The sequence below is a fragment of the Choloepus didactylus genome, chromosome 4 (assembly GCF_015220235.1).
Source record: "Choloepus didactylus isolate mChoDid1 chromosome 4, mChoDid1.pri, whole genome shotgun sequence".
Classification (NCBI taxonomy): Eukaryota; Metazoa; Chordata; class Mammalia; order Pilosa; family Megalonychidae; genus Choloepus; species Choloepus didactylus.
Genome location: NC_051310.1, coordinates 53,830,370 through 53,842,535, shown reverse-complemented (window position 1 = coordinate 53,842,535; position 12,166 = coordinate 53,830,370). Strand labels below are relative to the sequence as shown.

The 12,166-nt window shown below is 33.0% G+C and overlaps 1 protein-coding gene across 2 annotated transcripts in view; it reads left to right on the top strand.

The window, feature by feature from the left end:
- ARID4A (AT-rich interaction domain 4A) overlaps positions 1–9,081 on the top strand; it is an 87,822-nt gene extending 78,741 nt beyond the window's left edge. Inside the window, exon 17 of one of the 2 annotated variants that reach the window (XM_037832625.1) lies at positions 2,894–9,081. In XM_037832625.1, coding sequence (XP_037688553.1) covers positions 2,894–2,997 — 104 coding nt within the window. In that variant the 3' untranslated portion in view covers positions 2,998–9,081. The remainder of the gene's footprint in view (positions 1–2,893) is intronic. The other variant, XM_037832624.1, reaches the window with a different exon arrangement.
- The last annotated feature ends 3,085 nt before the right edge of the window (positions 9,082–12,166 follow it).

Genomic DNA, 12,166 nt, shown 5'->3' with positions numbered 1-12,166 from the left:
TTGAAAAGCTCCGCAGACTCACACAGCTTCCAGTCAGATTTTTAATCTCCCTCTCTTAAATGTGGAAGCCACAGATGACCATATATTTGAGGAAAATCTCTACATGAAAGACAACAATCAAGGTGGAAGAAGAGAATTAAAAGGAACTTTGAAAAAAACAGAAACAGTATACTATATTTAAAAAACACCAAACTTTAATATCCAGAGATAGAGGAAAGGATATAAGCTTAAGACAAGATATGAAAAATTAGAAAATTAGGAAAAAAAAGGATCTCTTAGAAATTAAAAATATGATAGCAGGAATAAAAACAAAAATCAGTTTAAGGGATGGCTAAATATAGCTGAAGAAATCCCAATAAAAAGTCAGAAAGACAATAGGAGAAAAGACATAAGAGGTATGGGATCTGGCCAGGAGGTCTAACTTCTGAATCAGAATTCCTAGAAAGAGAGCACTGAATAAGCAGAGGAGGAAATTTTCTCAAAGAAATATTTTAAGAAAAATTTCCAGAACAGAAGGATAAAAAGGGCACTGGATAAGCAGAGGAGTAAGGTTTCCTCAAAGAAATAAGAAGAATTTCCAGAATTGAAGGATAAACACTGGAAGATTGATAGGACTCGCTGTATCCCATATAACAAAATCACACCAAGGCACATCATGAAATTTCAGAACCCTAGGGATAAAGAGATGGTTTTAAAGGCTTGCCATATAAAAGCACTTATGAAAAAGATGGGACTTAGGACAGCAAAAGGTTTCTCAGATCACAATTTTTAAGGAAATCTCAAGGTGATGATAAAATTAAGTTCTAGCAATGACCATTCCATATCAGGCCTAGAAAGCAACTAGTCCAGGAATAGGATGAAATGGAAGATAGGGCTCCAGGAAGGATGCCTCTAAAAAAATATATGGAACAGATAATTACCTGATAGGCTTGATCATATTGAGAGGAGTTTTCTGCTTCTTGCAGAGATTTGGGGAATGAATTACTGTTGTAATGACTGGTGTCATACATGGTCTCAAACCATTGTACTACAAGTCCAACAGTTCTTTTTTTTTTCTTTTTTTTTTTTTATTTTATTGTGGTAACATATATATAACATAGTTTGCCATTTTAACCATTTTTAAATGTGCAATTCAATGGCATTAATTATATTTACAGTGTTGTGCTACCATTAGCACCATCTATTACCAAAACTTTTATCACCCCAAACAGAATCTGTATACCCATTAAATAATAACTACTTACTCCTCCCTCTCTCCCACCATTCCCTGGTAATCTCTAATCTTTCTGTATCTATGAGTTTATATATTTTGGATATTTTATGTAAGTGGATCATCAAATATTTTTCCTTTTGTATCTGATCTGGCTTATGTCACTTAGCATAATGTTTTGAAGGTTCATCCATATTGTAGCATGTATCAAAACTTCATTCCTTTTTATGGCTGAACAGTATTTCATTGTATGGGTAGACCCCTTTTTGTTTATCCATTCATCTGTTGATGGAGACTTGGGTTGCTTGCGCCTTTTGGCAATTGTGAATAATGCTGCCATGAGCATTCATGTACATATATCTCTCTGCATCTCTATTTTCAGTTCTTTGGGGTATAGACCTAAGAGTGGAATTGTTAGGTCATATGTTAATTCTGTTTAACTTTTTGAGGAACAGCCAAGCTTTCTAAGGGGCTGAACCATTTTGCATTCCTACCAACAATGCACAAGGGTTCTAATTTCTCCACATCCTTGCCAACACTTATTTTCTATTTTTTTAAATAATAGTCATCCTAGTGGATGAGAAGTGGTCCAACATTTGTTTCCTGAAAATATGATGGGACAAATGGAAAGAGATTAGACTTTCCATGTTTGTCCTTTTCTTTAAAAACTGTAAATTGCAAGAAGTCTTTATAGAACTCTTAAACATGAAAAGAAGAAAAGAGCAAATTAATGCATTTAAATGTCTTCAGGGAACGCTCAACTGCTTTGGGGTCAGTTTCCTATGAGTTTCAGATGACTAAAAAGATTTTTATTGTAGTCTTACTCCCTTTTTTATATTCTTAATTTTTTGTATTATGAAGTGAGTTACTATTTGAGACATTAAGTGACTTCTGGCATACATATAAGAGTTTGATGTAAGAAGTTACATGTCATATTGGTAGTATACACATATCACATATAGATGTACTTTAATGAACAAAAATTAAAACTTTAAGTAAAATAGGACAATTTGGAAAATGTTAGCAGAACACAGGAGAGCTTTCCAAAGAAAGAAAAAACCAAAACTGAAATGGCAAAGCACCTACTGCATAGAGTAGTTCTCCTTAGTTTGTGTTATGCCCTCCTGACAAGTTAATTTTAAAGCCATTTGAGGATTTCTTCTCAATTACTCACATGATCCCCCTGATTCTGATACCTGCCTTGAATAAGTACTGTTGCTTATTGGGAAAGTTGTGTCCATCTGGTGGGTTGGGGCAGAATAAAGATAGGAAGCCAGTGGTTAGGTGGTTATAGGAAGTTCTCCTGGATAAGTGAATTCTCTTATGGTCCTATCTCAGGTTGCCCTTCTTTCTGATTTGGGACAAGCTGAATTCCTTCTTGGGACCTTCCAAGTAAGGAGTTAAGAATTTAGATCTCTTTAGACTTTATATTTTATGGTCCCTTGTTTGAGTTTTTGAGTATTTAGTAATAGATTATTCTACTAATTACTTACTGACTAAAGACTGATCCCACTTAATTGGGGCACACATAGTTTTTGCTGGCAGTTTGTTGTTCCTTCATGCAACATTTTAAGAGGCCTATAATTGAAGTGAATAATGTGTTAAGAATTTTATTTTATGAAATTGACTTGGTATCTTTGTGCAATAGCTTGTGAGTCTAACATAGTTGTTTTGATTCCACAGTGTCTCATGCAGGAGCCTCCATGTCATCTGCTTCATCAGACACTGGAATGAGTCCCTCATCATCATCTCCCCCACAAAATGTACTTGCTGTAGAATGCAGGTGATAAATGTTTTCTCTGCCTTCCCAGCAGTTTGCTGCCATGGACATAAATTCCAAATCCCTGAAATACAACCACAGAAAACACTCAGTTGTTTGACATTGCCAAGTACATCCTGTATACTTTTCCAGGCTGGATTATATCTATTCCTTTTTCTTTTCTTTCTTCCTGTTGCAAAAAATAAGCTGATTAATAATTGAAGGTTAGGCAGCCTGCCATTTTGTCATAATTTTTCCCTTTTTTTTTTTTCATTTTTTTGTGAATATAGTAAAAGGGCACTTAGTAAATTTGAAATTGTATATTAAAGCTTTCAGGTGTTATAGAAATCATAGACAAGCAGGTGCACATGATAAACATCAAAATATTATCCAGCTGAATAGTTATTGCTGCACTTTCACTAAGATGTATTTGAACACTTGGTGAGTAGGGGGTTTATTTTGTGTTTTATTTTTGTTGTTGTTTTTTATTTTTGTGGAAGCACTTGCTATTTAGAACTGCCAAAGTATTTGTTTAGCAGTGTGCCCAATTTTAAAGATGTAAATGGGACAAAATAAATTGTGAAAGGAAGTGTAGTTGACTGAAAACTACAGTTGTAATAAGTCTTCCACTTTTTATAGGATTTTTGAGCACACAATTATGCAAATATTTTAATGTTTATTAATGTTTACAGTGGAATTGTGAATAAGTTTTCAGTGGACTATCTTATCCCTTGACAAAAATATTTTGTCTTTTTTCTATGTAATTTCAGAGTTTTTATTTTGTTACAAAAAGACAAAAATGAAATATATAACAACAATGAAGTTATTTAACAAAATTTCTAAAGCTGAAAATTTTGTGTAAAATAAGGTATTATCTTGCAACTTGTTAAATATATTTATTCAGACATTGGATGTTGTATTTTTATGTATTTTTAAAAATATTAATAAAACTGAAAAAAACAAAATTCTAGGTTAATTCACTCTTTGGATGACAGTAGCTCTCAGCTGTCCCTTTTACAGGAGGTTGTGTCCAGCAGCCTTCCCTGGATTGAAGGGGGCTTGTCTCAGTCCTTCAGACAGTTTAGAACTATAAATGGGCATCTGGATCATTAAAGCATGTCCTCCTTTAGAAACTTTGGCAGTCCTAGTGTTTAAACTGTTCTGAGGATCAAATTTTTGGTTGCCCTTAAGATACTTTGTCACAGTTTTTATGTTTGCTATACTGCCGAATAAATTTATATCTCCCAAAGTTGAGATGCAACAACTAAGTAAAGCAACTATGTGTGCTTTGTCTGTGAATTGTCCCACAGACTGATACATTTTGTAAATAATTCTTCCAAAATCATGTATTTAAAGCAGTTTTGCATATACATTATGTAAAAAGGTGATTTTTTAAAATCAATTTTTAAATTCATGTTTGTACATTGAAAGGGGTTTTTTAAACCTCTTTTTCTGTCTTTAATATGCTGTAGATTAAAAACCTAGATGCTCTAGACTGTATATCAGGATCTGATTTACAAGAACAAAGCCAGAGCTAAACACTGGTGATGGCATAGCTTACTGAAATCATTGTTTCTTAATTTTATTTTAGCACATTGTGAACTTGTGATTCAGATTCCTTCCATTTTTGCAGAGAATTAAAATCAAAAAAGTACTCTTGTAAAATGCACTTTTCTGTCTTTTCTTTGCAAAGCAGAAGTGTTAACAATGTAAAATAAAAATGGAGCTCAGCAGATAGTATTAATAAAGGCCATGTTTTAAACATAGGCTTTATATTTTTAGTTTTCATTTAAGTGATTGTTTTTGTCTTAAGTGCCAGTAACTTATAGTTGGAAAACCAGATTTCATGAGACAACATTTCAGTGTATTCTTCAGTCTTTATTTAAATAAAAAATAAAATATTTACAGTTTTTAATTATAAAAATGGAATGAAATGTGTCATTTGAATCCAGTTGGAACTAGCAGGCAAGCTTAGATTCATATATTTGATATTTTAATGATTTATTTCAGTAACAAGTCAATAAATTTGGGATAACTGTCACCTTGACTATTGTCCCTCCTGATTGATATAATAAATTTGAGAATGAAGTATTGAGCTCTTGCTACAGGGAGCTAAAATTATATATTCATTGAATAGAAATATAAGCACTGTTAAAATCCTTTTATTTTTGTAGCTGGTAAGATTATGAAATTAAGTGAATATGGTCTAGCTATTACAATTTAAATATTAGTCATAAAGGGTGTACATTTTCATAAAACAAGTATTTTGAGTTTAGTAAGTAATTTTGAGTTTAGTAAGTAAATATTTTGAAACGATAGCTCTTGCATGTGATCAAGAAAATTAAAAGTATAAAGATAGTCTTTAATATGTGCTGTCTAAAATGGAAGGTGCTATCTATGAAATTAAGTTATTTAAAGATTATGGAGTTTTCTCTTTTAGTTTTTCAGATGTGCTTGTATTGTTTGTTTTGTATTAAATTTCTGGTTTTCCTTTTCCTTCACTAAGAAAGAATGTTTGTACTCAGCACTTTTTAAAGACTAATGCATACTATGTCTTCTATGAAACTGCTCTAAATTATGGAAATCTATACAGATTAAGCTATGTAATTTAATGTGATTGTCAACATTGTGAAAGCATTCAGATGTGTATTGAACCATACATACAACCTATTGCCAGGATTCATTCATAAACAATTTATTGAATATATTCTATGTGACAGGCATTATACTAAGGCCAAGGAGTCACAACTGTGAACAAAACAGAACGAGTCTTTGTCTTCTGCCTTCATGGAATGTATAACCCAATGAGGTAGATGTTGAACAGTTTTTAAGCAGTTCTTAATACTGCATGTGTGTGATAAGCATATGAAACTATGGTGTGTCATGAGATGATACAGAGCACAGCTAGTTGGAAGGCAAAGGTGGTCTGGGAAGGCTTTGCAGAGAAAGTGACAGATTGAACCCCAGGACAAATTAGGAATTAGCTAGGCAAATGGAAGGAAAGCAAAGGAGGGTATAGTGTTCTAAGGATGTGGTGGGGGGAGGCGGGGCAGAGATTGGTGAAAATGAGCAGGGCAAAAGTAGACATGAGGCAGGAGCCAGGTCAAGCAGGTTGATTCCTGCATTGCCCAAACCATGCACCTGTCCACCTCTGCCTTTTGTTCCTTCTGTTTCTTCCACCACTCTTCTTCCTGCTTGTCCAGAGCTATCTCAAAAGCTACTTTCCCATGAAGCTTTTGCTGACTTGTAACCACCAACAGAATATTGCCCTCTTTTATGTTCCCATAGCATTTTTCTTCAATCTATTATTATTTTATTTGACAACTTATCCTGCAGTGTGTTTACCTGTGCATTATCTTTCTACCCTACAGAGGATTACTTAAGTGCTCCTTGGTCATAGGTGTATCCCATGAAGTGCCTCATCCAGTATCAAACACATAGTAGTCAAAAATGGTGTTTGAGAAAAATTACTTTTGAATTGCTACTGTATGTTTTTTATGAGTGATCCTCAGGTACAAAGCTAAACATTTAAGAGAAGTCTTCCTGGAGTTCTTTTCACAAGTGATAAGATTAAAGTATCATTTGAAAATTGTAAAATAGATTTAACAGTATAATCCCCAACTTAAAATATTCTTAAGCCAATGAATTATTCTTCCTTCTCTCCCTGTTTCTTCTTCCTCTCCCATTATTTCATGAGGTTACACACAGATTTTATCTCATTACAGGAAAAGAAGAATATGTTATGGCATTCTTTATTAGTAAAGTTTGAGTGATTCTTAGAACACTGTCTGCACTAAAGAGAAATTTCTAACAAATACGTGCTTAGTGTTTTCCCAGAGTAGGAAGGTAGTTTTTTATCCTTTAAATTTTATTATAAAATCAAATGATGTTTTTCATGTTGAGAAGCACAAAAAAATTTTATTCATGTAGACCCATTATGTATCTTTTTCAACAGAGTAAGAAGGGCATTGTTTGTAATTTTGATATCTGTCATTAACATAATTATGAAGCTGTTTTCATTTTGTAGTCTGTATCATGCAGAATTCAATTTGAAAAGTTCTATTTTGAAAAGCCCATGGAACTTCCATTGAAATATAATAAATGATTGTTCTGCTCAAGTAATTGAATTTCTTCTCAAGGCTAAGTTAAATCGAACAAGATAATCTAATTCAAAAGTCTTGCCAGTTTAGGATTGCCAGATTTAGCAAATACAGATACAGGACATCCATTTAAATTTGAATTTCAGATAAATAATAATGTTAGTATAACTGTGTCCTATGCAAAAATTATTCATTGTTTATCTGAAATTCAAATTTAATTGGCCATCCTGCATTTTATATGACTACAGTAATTTCTCTTCTGCCGTATTCCAAGGCATATATTTATTGTCCTCCAAAGAACCTTTTCTTGGTCACTGATGGAGGATTTAAAACTGCTGAAGATTCTCCTGGTTTCCAAGGATAAATGTCCCTGGGGAATCTGTAAGTTATTTTTAGAATTAATCATATCCTTGATGTAGTCATCATCTCCAGGATTTGCCCTATAATATAATAGCTAAGCTTTTACAAGATAATTGTGAATGCACTCCGATTTTTCTGGGAGTGATCTTTGCTGAGGCGAGCATATTTCTCATCAATGCAAACTGCCCTCAGAAGTTCTCAACTTTCATTTCTATCCATACCTGCTAACCAAATCTGATTGCATTAAAATTAAAAACTTGTATATGAGCCACTATAAATATTCATATTTTTTTTTTTGTGAGCTTATGTTTTCATTTCTGTCGGGTAAATACCTAGGAGTGAGACTGCTGAATTGTAAAGCTATACCATTTTGCATTTCTGTCTGCAATATACAAGAATTCCAGTTGCACTGCATCCTCATCTTCATTTTATATTGTCAGTTTGTATTTTTTTTAGCCATTCTAATAAGTATGAAGTGATATTCTACCATGGTTTAATTTGCATTTCCTCCATGACTAATGATGTCATGCATTGAATTTTTAATATCTAGCCGTCTCCAGAGTTAGTGTGTAGAGAAATGGGAACTTCTATACACTGCTAGTGCAAGTGTAAATTAATATATCTAGTGAAGATGAGTTTACCCTTTGGCCCAACAGTTCCGTATAACCTGGAGAAAATCTATGTATACTAGTATGCTAGACTACTACTTACAGCATGGTTTGTGCTGGCCAAAAAAAGGGGGAAACACCTTAAATTCAACAGAATGATGGATAAATAAATTGTGGTCTAGTAAATAAATGTAATACTGTAGAGCAGTTAAAATGAATGAACTAGAGCTAAATGTATAAACATGAATCTCAAAAATAAACAAGTGAAAACAGCAAGTTGCCAAATGATCCATACAATACAATACCATTTCTACAAAATTTGAAAATGCAAAACAATGCAACATATTGGTTTTGTTTATGTAATTGTAAGTATAAAAACATGAGTGGGAATGATAAACACTAAGTTCAGGATAATGATTCTCTTTGGAGGAAATGGGAAAGATTGAGGAAGGATATACAAAGGGGCATTTATTCTGTTCAAAAGAATCTGAAGCAAATATGACAAAATGCTAAGATTTGATAAACTGAGTGTTGATCATATTATTCTCTATCCTTTACTGTGTTAGAAATATTTCATAATTAAAAAACACCCAATGAACTCTTTCATAATAAGGTGAAAATAATCGGTAGTATTACCCTATCAGTTGATCAGTGTCCATTCATATTATCTCAACCCTATGAAAGAAGTAGTATTTTGTTTTGATACATGAAAAACATTCCATGGTCAAGGGAGTAGTAAGTGGCAGAATTAGGACTCAAACCTGTTATTTATGATTCCCAAGTTCAATGTGTGTTCGATTACATCTGTGCTGTCTTAAGAAGCTTCTGCTTCCTTGGAGCAGTGTTTATATTTTGACCAAAGACTGAATCTCTCATCCAGAACCTTTTATGAGTCAGAGTGCTGGTGAGTACCAAATTTTGAGGAGAAAGAGAAATCATCAGTTTTATCTTTTCATCCATCGTCACTTTCCATTTCTGATTGCTCTTTTCAAAATCTATCATGATAATATTTAGTGACACCACAACTGTTGGTTGACAGTGGTAAAATTCAGGCAATGTATTAATTTTTTTTCCATAGTATTTCAGTAACATTAATTTAACTGAACTAGATTTTTTTTTTTTTGGTTTGAACACAATTCTTCATTTTGAGTTATAGTAATATAACTGTAGATAGCATCTCAAGTTTTTAAGTAATACATTTTAATTAGAGAAAATTTAGACTATAAAAGTGAGTTTAAACTAAAAACTATAAACATCCAGAAATAACCACTGTTAACATTTTGGTGTGTATACTTCCAAGTCTTTTGCTGTGTGTATAAAAATATCAAACCTCACATGTAAACATACTAACTTCTTAAAACATGAATAGGATTATGTCGTACACTGGTTTTAAAGCCAGTTTTTTTCACTTGTCGATAGGGAATGAACACTTTTTCACATTAATGAATAATTATTCTACATCATCATTTTAAATGACTCCCTTATACTCCACTGTATGAATACATGTTTACTTAGTCCTCTATTGTTGGATGTCTAAATTGTCTCCAAGTTTCAGCTGTTTCTTTGACTCATCCATTCTTTAGCGTTTTTAGCATAAACTTGTAGAAGTGGAATTATTAGGTCAAAGGGTATGCAAAATTCTAAGTGGCATTTTCTGAAACTTTTTCAGTTCTGATGGCAGTATAAATTTTTTAAATTACCTTTATGAAGGACAGTTTGTATTTGTTGAAATTAAAAATGCACATATATTTCAATCCAGTAATTCCACTTGTAGGAATTTATCCTTTTGGTATTCTCACACATGTGAAATGACATATATATAAGGCTATTGGTTGCAACACTGTGTAAAAGATTAGAACTAACAAATTTGCCCATCACTATGGGACTTAATAAATCATGGTACCTTGATATAGTAGACTATTATGCAGCTTAAAAAAGAATGAGGAAAGATACACTATCTCTGGTAGGATAACTGATAACGTTAGTTGCCTCTGGGAACAGGGAACTATTGAACTGAGGGACAAATATAGGAGGAGAATTTTTAATGTAGTCTTTGGTATCCTTTAAGTTTTGAATGATATAAAGGTATTACCCATTAAAAAATATTTAAAACTTTAAATATTCTGAAATGAAGATCTTCATTAAAAACAATGTTTTAGTTGAAACTCGTCATTTTATAAATTAAAAAAAAAAATTCGTGACTTAGGTCATGTGATTTTCCCTTGTTCAAATAGTTAGCAAAGTTATGACTGTGTATATAAATCCTATTAAGGAGAATCTCAGTCCCCCCATAAGTTCTTGACCATACCAAGTGTTGGTGAGGATGTGGAGGAACTGGAACTCTCACACTTGGTGAGAATGTAAAATGGTACACCCACTTTGGAAAAATATGTGACAGTTTCTTAAAAAGTTAAACACACTAAAGTCATATGGTTAATATGACTCAGCCATTCCATTCCTAGGTATTTACCCAAGAAAAACAAAAGCATATATCCATACATAACCTTATTTATAATAGCTTGAAGCAAGACAAATGTCCATCAACAGGTGAATGGATAAACAAATTGTATACTCATACAATGGAATACAACCCAGCAATAAAAAGGAACAAACTCTTGCTGCAGGCACAAAATACACGAATCTCTAAACAATTATGCTAAGTGAAAGAAGCCGGACAAAAAACAGTAAACACTTTGGATTCCATTTATATAAAATTCTAGAAAATACAAACTAATCTATAGTAACAAAAAGCAATTCAGTGGTTGCCTGCAGACTTGGTTTTGGGTGGAGTGGGGAATGGGGCAGAAGGGAGAGATTACAAAAGGGACTGAGGAACCTTTTGGGGTGCAAGATAACATTCATTATCTTGATTGTGGTGATGGCTTCATGGGTGCATACATATGTCAAAATTAATAATAAAATAATAAAATTATGCCCTTTAAATATGTGCAGTTTATTGATCATTTAAAGAAAAAAATCCAAAAAGAAAAAGTTTTTTAAAAATGTATCGGGAGCATCGAAACCTAAGGTCACTGTGGTTGGTTAGTGTAGTCTCTAAAGTCGATTTTTTAGCCTGCTGAAGTCAATGAGAGATATCCCTCACTAGATAGGTCATGACTTTCTTGTGTTTCCACTGTCTGAATGTAAATCTTAACAGCTTCCTGCCAAAATAGTTCTGATTAGGCCCAGTTTATTATTTTTCAGAGTTGACTATAAATATCTTGTTTTAAAATAATTTACCTATAATTGATATACCTTTCCTCTGCTAATGTCTGAGCATTTCTCAAATACCTTTTTGAAACACTTGGTGCCTTTATGTTGAAAATTTTACTGTAATGACTTTGGTAAATGTTACTGTAATGACTTTGTTAGTCCTTCTGGTTTCACTTTATGTGCTCTTCATTTCTTATTAGAGTTTATACTCTTTCATCCTGTCTATCCTTTTACATTGCTAGTTGAATAGCTCAAGGTTCCTGCCTTATATTGTAGATTTATTGCCCTGCATCTGATTCACTGTGTTTTTAAGCAGCCATTTTCTTTATTGTCATTCCTCTGCCTCACCTCCCTTTAGCCTTCTTTGGGGATAAATCCTCATGCTTCTATTTAACCTGGCTTTTGGAGATTCTGCTGAGTTATATCTTACTAGCACTAAAGTATTGACATAAGAGATGAAATATGTTAAAAGAACTTTACGTGTGGAAATAAGTGGTTCCATTATATTTCATTATATTTCATTCGTGATATTTACTCATTCAGCAAATATCACGAATGCTTTCTGTATGCCATGTACTGCTCTGGCAGAGTAGGATTTTAGCACAGTAGACTCAGACTTCAAAGAGCTATCTAGTTCTTGAGAAGATCAGTACAATTGATAAGCCTCTAGAGAGACTGATCAGGAAAAATAAAAAGACAAATTACCAGTATCAGTAATGATAGATGTGGCATCACTATAGATTCTGCAGCTACTAAAAGGATAAGGGAATATCAGTCATCTTTATGCCAATAAATTTGACAACTTAGGTGAAGTGGACAAATTCCTTGAAATATAGGAACTGCCAAAGCTTACTCAAGAATAAACAGATAATCTGAATGGCCCTATATGTATTAAAGGAATGGAAACTGATGTATT